Raw genomic sequence first — 22,112 nt, forward strand, 5'->3', positions numbered from 1 at the left:
GTCTCCTGTGCATGGTACTTTGTTCAGGTTTAATCCTCAGGACCATCTGGGAGCTCAGTGGTTTTAGGTCCTCTTTTGCAGATGCGGAAATTGGGACTTAAAAATGTGGTGTGACTTTGCCACCAAGGGTATACTGTTAGTCACCAGACCGGATTCATACCTGGATCTTTATTCTCTTAAATTCTTCACTCTGCTGACACTTGCCTCCCCCTCAACCCCATGACCATAATCAATACAGTGAATATATATTCACCAGCCCCAGGCCCGGGAAGTTTGCTTATGCCCTTTCAGAACTTAGTAGCCCCTGGGACAGCTGTGTTCTGTCACCTGCTGTGCTTGGGCCTGTCCACTGCTCCCCCCTCGTAAGCGTACCTTGTACAGGGCCAGCCCTCGTGCCTGTGGTTGTCCCTTAGAGCTTCCTGTTCCTTCGGCTCTCGCTCCCACAGTTAACCAACCCCTGCCGCTCTTTCTGCCACACTCCAGAAGCCAGACAGGTGTGTTTCAGAGCTCCTACCACCGATGAAATGGCATTTAGAAGTTGCTTCCAGCCTAGGTTTCCCCCCACCCCCCAGAATAACCTCAGTAGACTTTCACTGGCTCTTCTCTATCTTGTCCTTTTTTAGTGACACCCTATAGGGTGCCTATTGCAGAAGCTTACCAGTGTCTAGAAAATACAATCAAGTTAATCATTGTCTTCTCATCAGCCCACCAGAAAAAATAGCTGTCAAGAAGTTACAAAAGGCCTTTATGTGAAGACTGTGTTTGCTCATGACTGATGCTGGAAGTCCAGGTGGCACCCGCACTTCTCCCTCTCCTGCACACCCACCTGACCGCTGCTTCCTCCTTGCCCACATCATCGTCACCATCATCATCACCGTTGTCATTCTGTTGGTGATCCTCCTCCCTCGTCCCTCCTGCCCTGCCACCATCTCTCGTTGGGAGTGTTGTTACCATCTGCTGTCCTGTCTCCCGCCTTCAGCATCTCCTCCTGCACTGCTTCCCAGTAGCAATCTCTAAAAGCACAAATCTGACTACGGTCATGCCTTGCTTAACGATGGGGATACATTCTGAGAAATGTGTCATTAGGTGACGTGCGAACATCATAGAGTGCACTTACACAAACCTAGGTGGTACAGCCTGTTGCTCCTAAGCTACAAACCTGTACAGCATGGTAGTATATGAATACTGGAGGCAACTGTCACACAGTGGTAAATATTTGTGTGTCTAAACATAGAAAAGGTGCAGTAAAAATATGATACAAAAGAAAAAAAAAAAAAAAAAGGTACACCTGTATAGGGTGCTTACCATGAACGGAGCTTGCAGGACTGGAAGTTGCTCTGGGGGGCGTCAGTGAGGGGTGAACAAATGTGAAGGCCTAGGCCATCACTCTGCACCACTGTAGACTTCATACACACTGTGCACTTCAGCTACACTAAATTTATAAAAAGATATTTTTCTTTCTTCACTAATAAATTAACCTTAGTTTGCTTTTTTACTTCATAAACTTTTCAGTTTTTTTTTTTAACTTTTTGACTCTTTTGTAATAATAGGTTAAAATACAGACATCATACAAAAATCTTCTTTATATCCTTACTCTATAAGCTTTTTTTCTATTTAAGGATTTTGTTTTTTACTTTTTGTTAAAGACTAAGACATACATTAATTAGCCGAGGTGCATGAGAGGTCAGGATCATCAATATCACCGTCTTCCACCTCCTCATCTTGTCCCTGGAAGGTCTGCAATGTCACTAGGCCATAGGAGTTTTTCAGCTCCGTGACCACTGTTGTGTATGTGGTCTGTTGTTGACCGAAACACCGTGCAGCGTGTGACTATACCTCATTCCCCAGCTTAAAATTTTCATGTCTTCCCACTGCGTAGCATGAAGGGCTGGCTCTCTGTATGGCCTGTGGGCTTCTCATGCTCAGCCACACTGAACTGCCTGTGTCACCATACCTTTCTCCTCCCCGTGTTCGTGGCTGTTCCCTGGCCAGCACTTCTACCCCTTGGTCTGGCTCCCTTTCACTCGGTTTCAAGGTGTGGCCCAGTCTTCATCACCTGCACCCCATCAACCCCTGTGCACCTTTAGTTGCTTTGTCAGGCCTGTCTCTTGATAGCTGTTACCTTGTGGTGAGATCATCTCCTTTCCCCTTTTGGGCTGCACACTCCTCATGGGCTGGGTCCGTGTTCAGACCTGTCCCCGGTGTTCAGACCTGTCCCCGGTGTTCAGCACGGTGTGTGCGGAGCATACTCCGTGTCAGGGCATTAGTGCGTATCTGCCAACCTAGGCATCTCTGTCAGTAGTTCTGCATCATTTGAAATTTGCCGCATTTGTGGCTGTCTTTAAACTTCCTACAAGGGTACTTTGTGCTTCCTCGATTGCCTTCTGATCCTTCTAATCCTCATAAGGCTGTGGAAGCAGGATATGCCGTATAACACAGTGCCCACGACAGCCTTCCCACACGGGCCTGCACCCAGCAGTGGCGTCGACCCCCAGACTTCAGAAGTGGGTAGGTTCCCTGTGATCGCGGCTCTTCTGCGAGTCTCAGACCCTGGTTTCAGTCTTTCCTTCTGACAGGACCGAATTTCTGTGATCACACCCAGTCTCCTTATCCGGGGAAATTCCAGTGCCGACCCCTGCTTTGCCTTCGCTGTGACCTGTGGAGCAGGTTCACTGCGCTTTCCTGCTCTGTTTCAGGTGATGGCCCTTTCAGCATCTCCAGGAATTTATTGCCAGAGTTGCCACTGGCCGAGTCGCTTTTACAGAGCGAGAAATAATGTTAAGATCTTATTAGTATCTGAAGCAGGCTGGTTTTCATTTTGAGGATTGTTGAACATATTTCTCACTCTTCAAACCCAGGCTTTCTTGTTTTTTCTCTGATTACATTTGATTCAATGCAGCCTTGGAAATATATATTTGTATACACATATGCTGTGAACACTGATTTCTTCTCCTTGTGGAAAGCAATATGTTCTCATCTCTTTTGGTTCTTTTCCCTCTGGAAGCTTAGGTATTTTTCCTTCCATTCACTGTCACAGAGTCCAGCAAAACCACTTGCCCGCCACTGATCTTCCTAATGGTGCGGCATAGGAGGCAGGCTTTGGTGATGCCAGACACTAACTTGGCACAAATCCGTGACTCCTACTTAGACGCAGCCATGTGCCTTTGGGTGCATTAGCCAACCCTCCTGAGAGCTGCGGTTTCCTCATCTGTGCAAGCAGAGGAGGGTTCAGTAAGTACCGTCAGTGTTAGCCCAGACCCAGGGCTGTGGTGGATGCCCAGTGGTAGTTGCCTTTTTTCTTGCTTTTTTTTTTCTAGCCTAGAACTTGCTAACAATCCTGTTTGTAAAATCTGTGTGTTGGGGACATTCCTATTCTTTTATTCCTCCCTACGGCCCTCAGAGGCATTATCCGCATTCTTCGGAGGGGCACTCTGTGGCTCAGAGAGAGTTGAGTAGTGTGTCCATGAGTGACCTGCTCTCCACGGCTTCCCTCATTCCGGGCCAGCCTTTTCTGGCCCATCGTGGCTGGGTGGTCTCCGACATCTCCTTTTTTTGACTGCAAGCTGGGATTGGGCTTCCATATCATTCAGTTATCTGGGACAGACCCAACTGACAATTCTGTGAACAGTGAACCCTCCCCATCCCCCTTCCCATCCTGCTCAAAACCCCTAAAATCACTCCTGCACCCGTAGCAGGTTTTTCTTTAATTATTCACATCATCCAGATCCTAGTACCAAAAAAAGCAATCAAGGAAGGAAGTGGCATTACCATCTAGACCTTGGAGGCCCAGTCACTGCCTCACTGCCTGCTCTCTGGGCACACTCAGCTCCATTTGCAGGTGTTCACACAGGCAGGCCACATTTACCCCAACAGCTCAAGCCAAAACCCAAACTGGGACACCTTTGCTTTTGTCACATGGCCCAGTCTGGAAAAAAAAAAATTAACTTTTCCCACTGTAAAATATGTGGCTACACATGGGATATATTGGGGCTGTTACACAGTACAGGAAACACACTGCTTTTGGGGGGACTGTTTTAAACACTTTTTTGAGCTCTTTAAATTTTATTCAACCATCAGCCATTAATGACTCCTTCAGGCCACATCAGTGGCATAGTCAGAACCACAGCATGTCAGTGGGCCACTACAGAACATTGTATTCAAGCCTCTTCCTCTCAAGGTTTTAAGTGTCCTTGAATGGTCCCCAGTTGGGACTGGTGCGGTTTTGTAGGGACTCCATTTGGTATGGATCTCTCATAATTTCGTCTTTGAGTTCGGCAAAGCAGACTTTAAATCTCAGCTTGCATTTGAAGTGACCGTTTGATTTTTTTTATCTATTGGCGTACATGCCAAGCACTGTGCTAGCTTCCTGGGGTACAAAGATGGAGAAGGTGTGAGGTGCACCCCTGATTCTCTCATATTAGAGTCCAAACTCTTATCACACCCAGATTTTTATCTGCTGTGCTGCAGATCAGCAGAGCAATAGAATTTTTTGCTGTTTCAAATCAAAGCAATGAAAGATAATGCAGATTTTCCAAGATGAATTCGGCCTGCTGCTTTAATTCTTGTTAAAAATGAATTACTTTGATTGACAAAAATTGTATGTATTTGTCATATACAACATGTTTTGAAATATGTATACATTGTAGAATGGCTAAATCAAACTAATTAACATATACATTACCTTACATTTTATTTTGTGGTGAGAACACTTAAAATCTACTTTCTTAGCGATTTCCAAGAATACAATACATTGTTATTAACTATAGTCACCCGTTGTGCGATAGATCTCTTGAACTTACTCCTCCTAACTGAAATTTTGTATCCTTGGGCCAACAGCTCCCCAACCCTCCCAGGCTTCAGTTCTTACTGAGCTAAATTAAATCCTTAGTTGTTAATAGAGGAACAAAGTGTTAAGAACTGAAGGGAGCTAAGCATAGATTTAGTGGCAAATAGGGAAATTGATGAAAGTTGTGAGAGTTCAGCTACAATGCTGTCCGAGTCCCTGCAAGGGGGAGGTGACTGACTCCTGTGTGGCAAAGGGATACTTTTGCGATGCCCTGAAAAACAGTGGCACCAGGGCAGCCCTGTTCTTTATTTGAAAAAGGCTGAATATTTCTTCGTTTTCCAGCCCCGTGCCAGCTCCTCAGCTACATAAACAAAATATATTTTCCAGCAAGTAACCAATTTATTTTTAAATTCTTTTAAAAATTCTTAGTTACAAATCGATTGTTTCAGATGACTTGCCATGTACATATATTTTCACATTCCAAAGCTGTGTCTAAAATAGCCTGTTAGGTTTCTAGTCATATGCATGTTTAATATTTTGCCTGCCTCTGACGTAAGTAAAGCACTGTTCAGCATGCATAACTGAACAGTCAAATATAGAGGGTTTATTTAAAGATTATTAATTTGATGCTGAACTGTCCAGGGTGCCCATTGGCTGGTGCACCGACATTTTCCTCTGGTGACATTCCCAATCTAAAAATCACTTAAGTGAGAAGAGAAATTCGATTGTAGCTGTAGACAAGAATAATGTGGAAAAAGTTTCTTTGCAGTACTATTTTGGACCTGCACTGTAGCGGATGCTGAGGTAATCTATCAGTTTGTGAGTGTCTACAAAATGCAACTCTCTAGATAACAGGTTTAAAGTAAAGATTTAATACAGTCTCCATCTCCTGTGATGTTGCAGTGACAGTTTAAAACTCATTCTCTAAATCTCAGCAGACTTTATAGCTAGCAGTGGGCCAATATAAAGTTTAATAGCATTACAACACATAAATCATCTTTTAAAGATGCTACTAGTAGCTCCAATATTAAATGCAGACAATCGCCTGTGTTATAAATAATTTATCAAACACCATTTCAGATTAGCCTTCCATGCTGAGTTATTTATTTTAGCCTTTTCTGTATGATTCCTAAGGCACTTTTTGAAAGATCCATTACTGGTCAGTTTAATGAACTTGGGGGTCTGTTTTGTCCCCTCAAGCACTCGGGTACAGCTGTGGTGACCATTACATGGCCGACGTGGACCTCTTTGTGCCTTTTACAAGTGCTGCCCATTTGTCATGTAGCGGTAAATGGAGCTGCACATTGGAGTCCAGGGACACATTGTGCAATGCAGTGATGGAGACAAACAGATAGCTCTATAAAGTGCTGCTTGTCACAGCTGACTTGTAGTACAGTACATCACTCTTATTGTAATCTCATTTAAGAAGCAGGGGTGGCCCGGGGGACTGATATTCCCAGTTAGTTTGGTCTTTGTAGCCATAAAGCAGGAAGTGTTCCTTTTATATTCTCTGAACTTTTAGGGAGTGTGCTTTTTGCTTGGATTAATTATTACAGGAACTTCTCCATGGCACCGTGTGGAGGTTTGTCAGCAGGTTTGTGTGGACCTCCTCCTCCTGGCCTGGGCTTCGGTACAGGCAGTCACTGCTTAGAGATAAATTGTGTGTTTAGGAGCCCTTTGGCTTGCTTTATTAAGTAAGTTACCATTATTTAGCAATAGCTGTGTTCCAGACACTGTAGTAGGTGCTTTCTGTACTTCCTTTCTAATTACTGCAGCAGCCCTGTGAGGTAGGATTTTTTATCATCCTATCACAGAGCAGGAGAGTGAACTCAGAGAGGTGTAATGACTTGCCCAGGGTTGCACAGCAGTTAGTAGGAGACTGGGGTTCCAACCCAGTCTGTCTGCCAGATCACCTTGAACGTGGGTCCACCCCCAACTGGTGTTCAATCACCAATGTCATGGTGCTCTTTGTTTGAGCATCTTAAAGGAAGCTGCCATTGGCCTGGAGGGCCATTTTTCTAGTAGCTGGGATAAGTCCTGCTGTCCGTCTATGCACTGAATCCGAGTTCCCCTGTGATGAGCAGCGTAAATCCATGAGCAGCTGGCTGGGGAAGGACGCCAGCTCTGGCAGTGGGAGAGCGCGTCACACCTGGGCCTGACCAACTGGGGTCGCAGGCTCTGCAGGGCCCTAGTCAGGCCCCTCTGTAGCAGCTGTCCTCGGGCAGATGCTGCCCAGGACTCAGCTCACCACAAGTCTTCCAGAAGAGGGAGGTGCGGTTTCCCTGTGGGGAATGAAATGGAAAGGAAGAGGCAGTGCTTCCTACATTTATTGTGGGCCAGAGACAGATAAAAATGTGGTGTTTTCCCCACCTCTTGCCTTTAGTTTATGGTTTTTCTTGATAGTTTTCTTAAATATTTGGTAGCACATGTTAAAGACAAAAGTTGTTTAATTGTGAAATTCCACTATAAAGAAAACACAGTATGAATATGCCCAGTAACACATTTGCATATGTGTCTAGAATTCCGGTATAGAAATACTGTAGTCAAAGGCGGTATTCAACATAGGAAGCAGTTCCTGGAACATAGTAGGTCTCTGTAAATATGCGTTGAAGACATTAGCGATGTAAGTAATGGGTACAGAATAGAGCCTTTGGTAATTTTCGCCCTCTGTGTTTTGAGGGGTTTTGGTGGTGAGGTGTGTGTGTGAAATAAGGCCTTAGGTCTTATTATTGATCTCTGGCATTACCTTGTAGAAATGTCATTCCAACTAAATTGAGAGTGAAGAAGGCCCTGTAGGGTAGTCTGTGCTCCCCGTCCCTCAGTGGAAGTGACCCTCAGAGGAGCTGCTGGTTGGTTGCCCTAAAGAGAAACTGACACCATCCTCCTCCTCTTGAACTTGCTCAGGTTCTGAGGATCTTTGGGGATGGGGAGTGAGTGACATGCCTTGAATCAGGGACTCTCTGAGGAGCCCTCAGCCCACGGAAAGTTACTTGTGAGCTGGTCTGGTGCTGTGCCTTCTGGCTCTGAGGCCTGATGGGCCTATTTTACTATTTACTGTTGACTAGCTATGTGGCCTCGGGCCATCGTTTCTGACAGGACCAACCTCATAAGGTGGTTGGAGGCGTCACTGCACCTAGCTCAGTGCTAGGCACATCACAGTGCTGATAAATATGAATTGGTTGATTCTGTGAGCATAGAGGTGCTCAATAAATGTAAGGTTTATTCCATTTCATAACTTTTTTTTTTTTTTTTTTGAGACAGAGTCTCACTCTGTTGCCCGGCCTAGAGTGCCGTGGCGTCAGCCTAGCTCACAGCAACCTCAAACTCTTGGGCTCAGTAGATCCTCCTGCCTCAGCCTCCCGAGTAGCTGGGACTACAGGCATGCGCCACCATGCCCGGCTAATTTTTGCTATATATTTTTAGTTGTCCAGATAATTTTTTTCTATTTTTTTAGTAGAGATGGGTCTCACTCTTGCTGAGGCTGGTCTCAAACTCCTGAGCTCAAATGATCCGCCCGCCTCGGCCTCCCAGAGTGCTAGGATTACAGGCGTGAGCCACCGCGCCCGGCCCATTTCATAACTTCTTTAGTCCTGTGTGTATGAGAGATGGTGGGATTGGGGGGGAAAGAAGTCAGGGACTTGGGAGATTTTCTTAAGGATGAATTCCCTAGAATTGGTGGGGAGGAAAGGAATTTCAAAGGTGTATTTTCCCAGTTTTTAAAAGCCTTTATTTACATTTACATAACAGCACCCACACATGACACTTTTACGAGTAAATCAAAACAATACATTTCAAAATTTGCCTATTTTCAGTTATCTACTTACATTACAGAATGTTTGCAAAATAGAGGGAGAATCCCCTGTAATTTTGGGTAGCACTGACAGCATTCTGGTATCTGTGCCCAGTTGAATTGATTGACATTAGATATGCATGTCTCGTATCATTTGTATATTACAGTTTCCTCTGAATCTTCCCCCGTTCCCATCCACCCAAAATAAAATCATGTGGGGAATGTTAATCTTCAGTCCTGAGAACTCCCAGAAGGGTTTGTGATGTCTGCTAGGTACTGTTGGCTGGCTCAAGAGAACAGCAGCAGTGATGAGAAAAACAAAGCAGAGGAAAGAGTTAAATGGCAGCGAAGAGATGAGATGACAGGTTGGGAGCCGGGGAATAAGCAGGGTGCTTCCAGTTTGTGCACACACACCTTAGGAGACGGCCGTCTCCTAAGGCAAACAGCTTGGAAATAGGTTGCATTTGTTAAAGTAGCGGTTGGTTTTGTGGTCTGTATGGCAGCATCAATAGCAGCCAGCTCCTTATCTGAGATGCTTTCTTTGCTTCCACCTTCCCTGCTTTCTGGAAAGGCTTTTAAAAGCCTTATAGCTTATTGAGAATCCCAGGAGAGAATTCCTAATTAGAGGATCCTGTTTGAATGAATTCTTACAGGACTGTAGATGTATAAGAGAAGGCCTGGCTTCATTGGCTCCCCATAGATGCCACTCAGGAAGTGAAAAAACCTGGGGGGTAAAGGGCAAAATAATCCCTTGCCCCTGCTGCTGGTTGGTGCTTCCTGCAGAACTCTCTATCCTTCTGAGTCTGTAGAGGGCGCTTGCGTCACTGGAATCCCAGTCTGGCTGGGGCAGGCAGGGGAGCAGGAGCCCTGAGTGTGAGCTCAGATTTTCTCACAACTTGAAGTTAGCGAATCAGCCCTGTGAGGATCTCAGGCTGGATTTGGGGCAGGGACTTTGGATGAGCTCTTTAGTTTACCTTGCATGTTTGTGGACTCTCCCGCCCCGGTGGATTGGGAAGGAGCTGCAGCATGGGTTCGATTCCCTGCTTTGGGAGGTTGGTTCATTTTTGTCCTTGTTGCATAAAGAGCCTGAACTTGGTGTCCCCGGGCCCGGCGCCGCTGCCTTCACTTCACTGCCTTGCCTTCTGTGTCACGGCTGTTTCCTCGGCCCCTTGTGTGCAGCGGTCCTTCAGCCTTTTTTGCAGCTCTGCCGACCGGCCAGTGTTCCTGCAGCCCCTTCTCAGTTATCCTTTAGCCCTGCTCACCCTGTGCTTAACTTGGGTATCATGTCCCCATTGGACTCTAGGGCCCTAGCAGGGAAGGGGCTTCGGGGCCTCATCTATCTCTGCAGCCGTAGCTCCTAGTACAGGACCTGGCACGTGATAGACCTTCTTGGATAAGAAAGGAATTAATGTACCTGTTCACCAGTAACGGTTGGGGACATGGACTTGCTTCTTATAGGCAGAGCAAAGGAGAGAGTGATTCAAAGAAACGAGTTACTTCAGTGAACCTGTAGGCTCATTTGTAGGAGGAGATCGATTCTTTTGGGCAAGAGGGCCCACCCATGGCTCTGCCAGCATTTCCCCAGAACTACCATTGTGTTTTGGTGTTAGTTTTCCCTCCTCATGATACTGACTTTCTCCATTATGTCACCAGGAAGTAAGTTTCAGCCATTGGTGGACATTTGTGATCAGCGGTTAGTAAACTGTAGACCCTGGGCCAGATCTTGCCCACTGTGTGTTTTTGTTAATAAAATTTTATTGGAACACAGTCGTATCCATTTGTTTATGTATTGTCTGTGGCTGTTTTGTGTTACCATGACAGAGTTGAGTAGTTGTGAAAGACTGTATGCCCACAAAGCCTAAAATATTTACTACCTGAGTGGCTGGGACTAGAGGTGTGCACACCGCCATGCCCGGCTAAATTTTCTTATTTTTTGTAGAGATGCGGTTTTGCTATGTTGCCATCCTGGCGCAAGTGATCCTCCCACCTTGGCCTCCCAGAGTACTGGGATTACAGGCATGAGCCACCGCGCCTGGCTGCTACCTGGCCCTTTGTAGGAAGTTTACTAACTCGTTTTGGCTGATAAATGCTTTCCATCAGCCCACAGTTCCTGGTTTTGCAGTGCATGCGTAAAGGGTTTGAAAGGCTCAGATCCCCTACTCCCTGGCCGAGGAACTTTGGGCAAATCATTGAGGTACTACGAGGTCTTTTCCTCATCTGTAAAATGGGCACTGAAAACAATGCCTACCTCGCAGGTGGTTCTGTGCACTGCTCGTGAGAGCACTTTGTGCATGTCAGTCCGGCTGTGGACATTATCACTGCCCTTCTCTTTCTCAGGAGGAGGAGGCCAAGAAGCTGGTGAGTGAAGCCATTGCAGCCGGCATCTTCAATGACTTGGGGTCTGGAAGCAACATTGATCTCTGTGTCATCAGCAAGAGCAAGCTGGATTTTCTCCGCCCATACTCGGTGCCCAACAAGAAGGGGACCAGGTAAGTGAAGGAGATGAAATTCTTTGTGTCCCTGGCTTTGTGGCCACCCTTGATATCTCACGACATCTGGACAGAGTTTTCTTGATTCTTTCCCACAGTGTGTAAACCCAGTGTTCCCAGGTCGGCCGCACACCACTGACCTTTAGTCATGACTCGCTTTATGACAGTGGGCCGCTGGCGGGGGCAGGGAAGTGATTTAATTTGTAAGATGCTGATGGGAGAGGTGGAGTGGGGCCCGGTAAAGAGCCCTGGGCTGGGAGGTAGGGAGGCGAGGTGTCAATCATCTGCTTTCCTTTCTCCAGTATCTCAAAGAATCCCCTGACTTCTGTGAGAAGTTGCATTTTTCAGGGCAGCCAGCCAATCGCTTTTCCTCACAGTTCTCCAAGCCTCCTAAAAGGGTACAAAACAGTGCATCCCAGCGTTAGCCTTGGGAGCTAACTGGTGCCTGCTACGCTGGAGTCATGCCCTTTAGCCTGTGGTATATGCTGTGCAGGCCCCTAGTCTCAGGTGTGGCCCAGGCTTAGAGTGGTGGGAGAAGGTTCTAGTTGATTCGCTGAACAGAACTGGAAGGCTTCCAAGCCTGGTGGCTAGTGCATGTGCAGATGAGCAGCTCTGCTTGCAGCGCCTCAGGGGCATCTAGCTGCATGACTGTCCTGGGGCTCCTGACTGCCACTGGGAGCCCGAGCTGCCCAGCATGCGGTCCCCAGCTCTGCTTCCAGCCGCAGTCACCTGAGTGTAGCACAGCAGTGTTTATCCACTTACCACCTCCCATTTAGCCCCACGGCTAGCCCAGAGGATAGCTCGCATCACCTTCTGGCATGCGTGCTTTAATCCCCCACTACAGGAGTAATTCACAAGGAGAGAATAGAACACTGAAAACCAGCGGGCATTCATTGCAGTCTGCACTCAACCGTTGCGGGGGATCAGCGAGCTCTGAGGGCTGGGGCGGGCAGCATGGCAGCACCGCTCTGGCCTGGGGTTGGGGCGTGTCAGTGGCTGTCTTGGTGAATTTAGGCAAGTCAATCTTCCGGTGTTTGAAATGGCAGGGCTAGACCATAGGCACCTCTAATGAGCCCACCAAGTCCTTGGCACCTTTGGCAGAAAGGGAAGCCACCTTTCAGGCCCAGAGCTATGCTGGGGGTGCCACATACGTACCTCCATGGCCTGCTTCCCAGGTTATTTGCAAGATGTTGCGGGACTTGCACAAGCCCGTGGTGAAGAAGTGATGGGGGAGGGAGGACGGAACAGAGTCCTGGGTGAGGATTTTGAAAGCCACGTTTCAGCCTTGAGAAATTTCGTTTATGGTTGTCCAGGGAACCTGTGCTCAGTGCAGGAGTCCTTGTCCTAAAGGGAGCACAGCAGTGACACATCTCACCTGGGGACATGAGTCACTCAGCTGTGAAGGAGACTACACGCACAAGAACAGAAATAAAACAGCTGGTGCCTAGTTACGAAGACTTAGGCGATGTGGAAGGTGCTGGGCGTGTGGCGGGTGTGCAGCGACCTGTCCTCTACGTGGAGCTGTTGCAGCAACAGCGTCCCCACTTTCTGGAATCTCGCTGTCATCTTTTCTGCCAGTGACCACTCTTGGGGGTGCTGCCTGGGTTAGGGGAGTTCTTTCTCGGCGTGGACGGGTAGGCCAAGGGCAGAGCCATGGGCCTAGGCAAGCACTCCGTGCCCAGCGCTAGTGTGGACCTGCCTTCCTAATTCCTGCCACCGCCTCTGCTCTGTCCTCCACAGTCCTGTCTTGCAGTCCACTGTTGCGTAAGGTGGAAGCCCTCCCTGCATGCTGTCGAAATCGGGCACTGTCACCCAGGGTGGTGACGAGGCTCTGGTGTGTCCAAGCCTCCTAAAGACATTGAGGTGCAGTTCAGATGAGTCGGGCACAGAGGCCACGTGGGACTCTGGCTGCAAGACTACATGCTGACGCCAGGGTTCCAGCCTGGTCAGGAATGAGTGACATCTTCAAACCAGCGGGGAAGGGAGAGGGACACATTTTAAAAAGGTGCTATGCTCAGATCCTTTAAGAAAGTGTGGTGGGGACAGGAAGGCTTTGCAGAATAAAGGCTATCCATTCCTTGTTGCCTGAGCTCCCGATTTTGATAGTGAACTCTAAGTTGCCCTCCTTTTCCTACTTCCTGCTCCCTCTTTAAGCCCAAGTGCCCATTTGAGAGATTGGGTTTTCCTGGAGCTACATGGTCATGGCACAGCCAGCAGCCCTGTTAGTCCATGCCAATTGGACAGAAATGCTGTCCCAGCTGGGGACAGACTAGAGGAACTGTTAGGTTTATCTGTTGGACAGTATCATAATTCTGACCCGGTGTGAGAATTAACAGTCCCAATATGTATCTTATAGACTGCCTTGTGCTCAGAGAAACCTGTCAGATTCACTCCAAGGAAGGTGGTGTGAGGTGTGTCCTAGTGGTGATCCACTGTCCCCCCGGGGACAGTTACTTCTCTCTTCTTGAATCTTGAGAGTAGTCTAAAATGACAAGCCCAGAGTCTGGCTGCACATCATTTTTATGCTGTTTATGATGCAGATATTTTTGAAGTATGTAAGGTAATAAAACAGTTAAGTCATCCTTGGTGCACAAGAGGAGGACAATCACAAGAGGATTTGCTTCCTGTCGGCTTCAGTGACCAAGTGTTTCCCAGCATGTGCTGGGGAAAGACACTGGAGCGTCCCCATTTTGCAGTGCTTGAGAGCTGAGGAAAGTGAGTGTTGGGGACATTTCCGCCCCCTGCTCCCCGCCAGTCACAGAGCTTGGATCAAGAGCACGATGATTCCAGGCCAGCCTGCCTACCGCCTGCCTAAATATTTTCATTCTCTCCAGCCCTCTCTGGCACCCTAAGGGGAATCCTAACTCCGTGTTTTTCTCTCGCTAGGTTTGGCCGGTACAGGTGTGAGAAAGGGACGACTGCAGTCCTCACTGAAAAAGTCACTACCCTGGAAATTGAGGTGCTGGAAGAAACAGTCCAAACGATGGACACTTCCTGAATGGTGTCCGTGGGTGGCTGGCTACTGCTATGGAAGACGGGGGGCATCTGAGGCACCCTGTACAACATTCGTTTGGCGAGTGTTTGCTGAATGAAACTCAATAAAATGACAACCGAATTGGGTGGCTGATGCCTGGGGATTGTGTGGATTTTTTCTTTTGGCTGCCAAGGCCCGTCCACCTGGCCTCCCTTTCAGGATGGTGATCCTCCTTGAGCACCAGTCTAGGTTCAGGTGAGTGTAAAAGCAACGTGACCCTCCTGAGGATGGACGAGGCTTCGTCTGTTGCCAGAAGTCAGGGTGGGTTACTTTGATTCTTCAGATGGACATTTCTCCCCACCCCTTTTGCCAACATACTTTAAGGGTGGCTTCAGGTTTGGTTTTGTTTTTTTTTTAAATAGGGTGTTAAGTGCAGCACAGCATTCCTCAGCGGACAAGTAGGAAAGAAATGTCAAAGAGAATCTCCAAGTTCAAGTTCTCAAGGCCCAAGAGAAGGCAGGCAGGTGGACTCCACTGTGGCCAGTTATGTGGAAATCAAAGGAATGTTTTAGGGTATGCTGTTTTTTTAATAACGAAGACATGATCATTTCACTAACACTCAGGCCCGGCAAGTGGCTGAGATTGTAATGCGTCTAGAGCGTCCAATTAGACAAATTATCCTCACGGCATGGAAGGTGGACGGCATGTAGAACATGAGTCCACTTGCGTGCTGAGGCTCACTGCCCGGGGGAGACACAGTAGGGACTCTGAGAGCCAGAGGCAGAATATTTGGGAAAAAAAAAAAATCTGTCTAAAATCAGAAAAGCTTTCAGTGGTAAGTGCTAGGCAGGAGATAGGGACTTGGATCTCGCCCACACAGGCCATTCGGGGGTGCGCCCACTCTCAGGCCAGCTTCCCTCGTCACAACTGGCAGGAGTGAGCTGGGGAGAACAACAGAATTGTTGAGGGCAGAAACTGGGCTGATGATTATCAAAATTATTTGGAGAGCTTAAGAAATAATCCCCAGATTACTCAATGTCTGGGGCCTGGGAAGTTGTTTTGAAAGGCGATTCAAGAATTTGTGCTGCTGACACTTTTAAATTTTGTATCTACTGGTTTAAGAGCAAAATCTCCAAAGCTGTTTTAAAATCATTCATGACTTGTACCCTTGCACAGAAGTAACTCCTCTCACCCTGTTTTATTTCAAACATGGAGAACAAGTACAGAGGAAAGGCTGCATCTGGAGAGCATCTGGAGAGTCCCCCGAGCTGACAGTGTCACAGTAGAACCGAGCCCACGCACGGCAGCAGAGCAGCGGCCCAGCCTGGGGTCATCGCAGGGAGGCTTGGTCAGCGGGTTTGCTGTAGGCAGCCAGGTGAGTGTCAGGAAGCACCTGCCCAGGACGCCCAGTGGTGCTCTCTGGAGGGCTAAACTGTCATCTGGTCAGGGACGACAGTGTAGACCATTGAGGGTTAACTTGAGCATAAAAACAAAATTCAAAATATTTCCTTCAGAGTTTGAGTTTTCTTAAGTTCACATTTATAAATTAGTCTTCACAGTTAATCCTATTTGGGAACAAGAAATAAATGAACACATTTTCTGGTTTCCTACACATATTACAGTTGTACTTTAATTCTTGGCTTACACAGTCTGTGGACTTCAGTTTTGTGAATGAGTGAGGGGCTGCCATCTACATTGTGTTAGCTAACTTGGATATTTTATTTCAAATTCTGTCAGCAACCCTAAAGGTAGATACTATTAATCCCATTTTACAGATAAGGAAACTAAGGCTCAGAGTGGCTAAGAAACTTGCCCAAAGTCACACTAGGAAGTTGCAGAACCAGAATTTGTAAAGGGCAGCCCTTAAGTTTTCTGTATCCCATGGAGGGAGGAGGACACTTAACACTGATCAGGCCATGAGCTCAACCAGGCTGCAAGGAAAACACTCCTGGCTTCAAACACCATTTGCCTTGAGAAGTTCTGTGCCAGATGCTGGGTTCTCCTCATCGTCATTCATCAAGTTATAAAATGTAGACAAAAATATTAGCAAAATCTCCATTCTACTTAAAAAAATTATTTCCACTTTATCCCTTTACAACAGAGTAAATTAAGCACAACAGCTTGATTGTTTGAAAAGATACGAAGAGCTAAACTGAACTTGGTACTAACCATTTTCAAAGGCTCACTACACAAATCACACAGTCTATTAGCATAAACCTTGGCAGGTCACTGGAGGAATTATCCTAAAGATTCACATTACAATCCAGATACAAGGAGGGGCTTCAGTGGCTTGCTGAACCACCTTCCCTTGTGAACCCAGCTGAGATTGTCCACAACACTATAAAGAAAGGACTTTTGCATTTGACCATCAGCGCCCCTCCCCCAGCTGCTCTGCATTCAGCATCTGCTGTAAAGCTGGGCCCCCTTTTGGGGAACTTGCTGAACCCTGTTGTCTTAGCTGTTCTAGGCTACCAGGTGGCCATTTTGGGGAGGAGGAGACTCAAGGCAGAGTGGTGCTGGCTTTTGGTAAGGCCTGGTGCATCTGTGCTCAGGTGCTCGATGTCCAGACGTGCATCTGTTTGGCCACCTGGTGCACATAGCCGATGTCAGGTCTCTGGTTGGGGTCGGGGTAGATGCACATGCTGACCAGTTCTCGTAACTGCAAGGGAGAGAACACGGTTACTCCTAAGAAGGCCGCCTTGCAGAGGCTCCACGCTCAGCACTTCTGTCTACATTAACGTACTTAATCCTCGCAGCAACTAGGTTGTCCTAGTGTCCCCATTAGAGGTGAAGAATGATGCTTAGCCAGGGTAACAGCTCACACAGCTCCCAAGAGATGGCCAGGACCACGCCTAGGCCTGTCTACCCCCAAAGGCCACAGTTGGAGACCCTGAGAATGGTCGCCTCCAAATAACTTTGAACTCTCAACTGTCCACACCACTGGGCAAGTCTGTTTGTGTCTGTTGTCACTCACACAGATGCCCAAAGCAGAGGACAAAACTCAAGGAAAGGGCTTATTGATCATAATAAGCGCATTAACATGCAGCAGGGCTGCAGTCTGTCCACCCCCTGGCCTCTCTATTGTGCTCATGAAAGACGGAGCTTTTAATTATACAGACACCGAGGCTGCTCCCGCCTCGAGGTGGGGGAGGAGTGCCTTGTGCCTCTGATCGCCTCCGTTCTTCTGATAGCCAGAGTGCCAATTATTTTAATGGTAATTAAAATAATGACCTTAAAAAGCCTACATCTTAACTTTCATCACAGGCTCACCACAATGGTTTTCATTTAAATACCTGCTGCTGGTGCCTGGCCCTGTAGGTCGTCGCAGCAGCAGAGAGAGGGGAGGGCCTGAGCAAGAGGGGGCTCAGGTGGACTCAGTGGCCGTGTTCCAGGTGTTCTGGAGGCCCAGCGGCTACTACTGCACTGTCCCCAGGCTGAGGGGGCCGGGGCCTGGGCTTCTTGCAAACAAGGGATCCTCTGGATCGGGCATTTGCTAACTGGTCTGTGGAGCCTCCAACCTGCGTGCACCTTTCTGGGATTCCAGTGCTGCGCACACACTGGAAGCCCGGGATGACAGCTGGACGCTCCTGGAGTCTCAGGGTGCCTATGGATGAGACAGTACTTTTCTGAACCTTACGACATTCAGGGTAAGGTACCTCTGGTTGGCGTCTAACAGGAAACCAGATGTAGGCGAAGTCCGTGGGACCTGAACTACTCATTTATGAGTAGACCACACAGCTGGCAATAAGTCCGTATTTGAAATTTTCAGAAATAAAAATAATAGTGTCTTGTCTTCATTTCTAAGAGGTGACAGACTTTAAAATGGGGTATGCAGAGGGGCTCCTCAGCAGCCCTCTCGCTCCCAGACATGGGGCTAGGAATGCTGCCGGGGACCCGTGAGAGCTGGTGCTCAGGAGCTCCTGAGGATGGAGCCGCAGACTCGGGAGAGGGCGGCTGTGGGCAGAAAGGATGGTTCCCTTTAGAGACTGGCAACTGAAGCACAAAGTTGTGACTGGCTCCAAGTTGCTTGGCTCAAAGCGTCTTGCTTCCGAACAGGACAGAAGTCCATAAACACAAGAAGAGAAAGGAAAAAGTGAATGGCAGCTACTGTGTAGACAGGTAACTAGTTTTTTCCTTTCCTGCCAGCTGGTACTGGAGAGCATAGTTCCTTCCTCCAAAGGTACAGATGAGAGCTTTGCACGCGCAGAGGCCAGAGAGGAAGGCACCGAACCTCTCTCCACGCCCTGCAGGTTGGGGCAGGCCGTGCAGGCCACCAGGGAAGGTCACAGCACGTGGGATCTGGCCTTTGTGGCTCGGCCTGGGCAAGGGTGCTCCTTCCAAAGCCTCACCCCAACTGGTCATCTGGGTTCAGATCCTGCCTCACCACTTAAAGTTACGTCAACGTGGGCAAGTTCCTTAACCCTTCTGGGTCTTGGTTTCCTTACGGTAAAATGGGGCGAGGCAGGGATTCAGCACAGGAAACCTGAATGAGCTGTTGTTACCACGAGGCAAGGGCCTGTGGTCCTGTGGGGCAGCCCGGGAAGGCCTCAGCCTCACCCACTAGCATTGACCTTGAACAGAAATAAACATCACAGATGACATTTAGTGAGCACTGACTCTGAGCCAGGCCCTGTGCTATATCCAGGGGCTACTTTTTTTTTTTTTTTTTTGAGGCAGAGTCTTGCTCTGTTGCCCAGCTTGGGTGCAAGTGAACCACTGCGTCTGGCGCAGGAGCTATGTTTGATGGTGCTGGTAGCCTGGTGCTCGAGACTGGTCCTGGGTGGAAGATTCTCATATGCCCCCATTTTACAAATGAAGAAACAGACTCGGGGAAGTCAAGTGACTCACCCAGGAATAGTCAAGGGCGTGTGTGAATCTATGTCTGTCTACACCCTTAATCACCAAGCTTTGAAACCTGTCCTTTCATCCTCAGATTTTATCCATGAAGGAGCCGTTAATATACACTAGCCCTATCTTTAAAATGCTGGGACTGAGGAAGATGACATTCACACACAGCTGGTGACTGGGACAGCCCGATGCCAGACCTTCTGGAGTCTCTCCACAGCCCCTGCACTGAGTGTCAAACACTGGAAGTAGAAACCCGAGGTGTGACTTGAGCCTGTTAACAGAAAGGAGGCTGACCAGTCCTCTCCTGAGGTTTCCCATCACGGAAGCAGAGTGGCAGCCATCGGTGGGATGGGGGAGCTGGGCCTGCCCACCTCCTCCCTCCCTCGCTGGTCCCAGTGTCTGGTGCCACATGGAGCATGTCCTTGGGACCTGCAGCAGTAAGCCTCACTCCAGAACTGAGCTGGGTGCCAAACCGGCAGAGGTGTGCCAACGGGCCCCATCAGCCAGCTCCCGCTAGCTCCCGCTGGCTCCTGCCTGAGGGGCGCCCACCCCAGTGTTGGGGGAACCCCTTCTTCAGTAAAATTCAATTACTCTTCCTCCTCTGAATCACTCTTCCAGAAAGCTTCCCTGCTCTACCCTGTAGAGCGAACCCAAGCTCAAGCCCACAGCTGTGGCGTTTGGGCACTGCCCCTCAGGAGCTACTGAGGGTGGCCAGGCCTGGCCTCTGGGACCAGCAACTCACCTTCTCCGAGTAGTGCTCTCCAGGGAGAGGTGGGTAGTCGCACTGCTCGATCTTCTGGCAGAGGGAGAAGAGGTTCATCTTATCCCCATAGAAGGGGCTCTGGAGAGCTGCCATCTGCAAAGGGAGGGGACAGCTGTGAGGGCCAAAAGGACTCAAGAGGCAGGAGGGGGCCCTCCGCACGGAGGTGAGGACCTCTGGTCCTTGCTGCACTAGCCGTCCAGCAGGACTTCTGCCCGGAAACCCCAAGCAAGCCGGGACTCACCAGAAAGGAGCGACGGTAACGTGATCCTCGTACAGGTGCGTTCACTAGGGGCGAGGGGTTCAGTGGCAAAACTAAAGGCAGCAAGGAAGGGGCAACCACGTGCTGGGGGCAAATCCCCTCCTCGCTTCTGCCTCAGCCCTCAAGGACCTTCTGTGGTCGTGAACACGTGGCAGATGGGGCCTGGGTCTGCAGCCACGGTGCCCCCTGGATCCTAGCCCTGCACTTGCTGTGTCTGGCCCCAACTGCAGGCCTGTGGGGAGGCTGAGGCTGGCACCTGCAGGCGGCACCGCCGGCTGAGCCAACACCACCTCTGCTGAGGCGAGGCCCGCGGCAGCCAGGGCAGGAGTCCTGGCGTGGGCGGTCACTACCGGGCCGGCCCCTGCTGGAGGGTGCCCGGGCTCCCCTCCCCACCCCCCATTCAGAGCACTGCTGGGGGCACTTTCCAAACAGGGCGTGCAGGGGACATGAGCAACATCTGCTGATTAACCTCTAATAGGATTCAAGTGCTTCTTGTCACTCCTGCTGCCACCTACCTACTGCCAAATGACAGGCCCAGTGCCTCCTGCTAATGAGTGCCATCGGGTAAGTGCCCCCTCCTGTCCACGGAGCCCTGGTCCCCTTCCGAGGAGCCGGACTGTCAGGGCCACTCTGCTCTGGCCGTACGGGGCCCCGGGACACCTGAGGAATCCCACTCGCCCTCACACCCTGGGTGGGGCCAGAGAGCCCATCTCAGGGCAGGACGAGGCCAACGGCTTCGTTTCCTGGTCTTCATCCACCCTCTGCTCACCCCTGTGAACAGGTCTGGTGACCCCAAGAGAGGCGCCTGCCTTCTCCGGAAGGGCCCAGGGGAGCTTCAGAGCCCTGAGAGCGTCCTTGGGTTTGCAGATAGCCCCTGGGGAGGCAGCAGAGTGGGGCCTGGAGATCGGGGGGTTTCCTCGGACTCGGGTCCAGCATCTGTGGGGCCGGGTGCCTGCGCCGTGGCGCGTGCTTTCAGGTGGGTGTTTGGGGCAGCATCGCCGCGCTCCTCCCACTGACCAGGGGCTCGGGCGCTCTGAGGAGGGGTAGGAACCCATCTGGACCACAAAAGCCACCCTTGCAGGAAGCAGTCCGGCCCTGGCAGCGGGAGGGTGAGAACGCAGAGGCCCTGCCCATGGGCCCGACTGCGAACAGCTTCACCAGCCAGTCTGCAAAACGGTGATGCGTGTCCAGTAATGGAAACGAGAACCTCGGCTGCAAAGGGCTGACTGCGCAGTTTCAAAGGACAGCTGTTGCCACAGCAGAGAGCAGCTGCGACTCCAGAGTGGTCACTCGGCTTGATCTGGGTGCCCTCTGAGTTGTGGCTGGAGGATGAAGATGGATTTCCCTGGGCACTGTTTCGGTTTAGGGTAGAAAGGGTGTCTCCGTGTTGGTCGTGTTAACACGGGCCCTGGTCTTTCATGTGTCTGACCTGGGAGAGGAGGAACTGGCCAACCTTTCAACAAGCCAATCTGCTTTTTACAAACCTTGCTGCTTGGGACTCCAAAGGCCCCAGAAAATTGAGGGGGGCAGTGAGCCCCCAAACTGCCATCCCCTTCCTCTCCATTCTATCCGGCACCTTCCCCACACGGTTTCTGGCTGAACAGGGTCGGCAATCTCAGCCTTCCCGCTAACGGGCTCCTCTGTCGGCAAGCGCAGATTCCAGCAGGAGCCCGGCCCTCTCCCGCTCCGCGGCTGGCCGCGGGCCTTCCACCCGAATCAGGGGCCGGGCTGTGAAGCAAGCTCTGGGCTGCTGGGATTAGGACGATTACCCCAATGGCACGATCTCCTCCGACCGGTGGCCGCGCAGCCTCTGGCTGGTGGAGGCGGAAGGGGCCTCGTTAGAACCATGGCTCTCAGTGCTGTCCTCAGCTGCAAAGCCACTTCTCTCTGGTGTTACTGGGGTGACATGTAGCCAAGGAAAGGGGGCCATGAACCCCGCTGGGAGGGCTCAGAGAAACTGGCGTGTGATCCGAGATGTCAGAGGGAGGAGGAGTCTGACTCCCGCCTGTGAGGGCCGCAGACAGCCGGCCCCTCGCCGCCCATCGCCCGAGCACGTGCTGTACCGAAGGGAGACCAGCGGAGAAGCCCCACGTGCCGGCAGCCCTGCTCCACCAGGGCGGGGTATCCAGACTGTTCCGCCGCCCAGGCAGGACCCTGGAGCAGCATTCCCGACACAGCACGCCTGGTCCCGCCACCGTCCTGC

The 22,112-nt window shown here is 49.9% G+C and overlaps 2 protein-coding genes across 3 annotated transcripts in view; one reads left to right on the forward strand and one right to left on the reverse strand.

Moving 5' to 3' along the window:
- Nucleotides 1–14,192, forward strand: part of PSMB7 (proteasome (prosome, macropain) subunit, beta type, 7) — a 61,308-nt gene extending 47,116 nt beyond the window's left edge. Inside the window, exons 7-8 of the mRNA XM_012639747.1 lie at nt 10,914–11,065; nt 13,952–14,192. Of these exons, the coding sequence (XP_012495201.1) occupies nt 10,914–11,065; nt 13,952–14,063 (264 nt within the window). The 3' untranslated portion in view covers nt 14,064–14,192. The remainder of the gene's footprint in view (nt 1–10,913; nt 11,066–13,951) is intronic.
- Nucleotides 14,193–14,906: 714 nt separating this feature from the next.
- NEK6 (NIMA-related kinase 6) overlaps nt 14,907–22,112 on the reverse strand; it is a 43,257-nt gene continuing 36,051 nt past the window's right edge. The window contains exons 8-9 of one of the 2 annotated variants that reach the window (XM_012639749.1): nt 19,630–19,743; nt 14,907–15,515 (exon numbers count right to left, since the gene is read on the reverse strand). In XM_012639749.1, the coding sequence (XP_012495203.1) occupies nt 15,483–15,515; nt 19,630–19,743 (147 nt within the window). In that variant the 3' untranslated portion in view covers nt 14,907–15,482. Of the gene's footprint in view, nt 15,516–16,097; nt 16,699–19,629; nt 19,744–22,112 lie in introns of those variants that run through there. The other variant, XM_012639748.1, reaches the window with a different exon arrangement.

Source organism: Propithecus coquereli, unplaced genomic scaffold (genome assembly GCF_000956105.1).
Source record: "Propithecus coquereli isolate 6110/MARCELLA unplaced genomic scaffold, Pcoq_1.0 Scaffold142, whole genome shotgun sequence".
Lineage (NCBI taxonomy): Eukaryota > Metazoa > Chordata > Mammalia > Primates > Indriidae > Propithecus > Propithecus coquereli.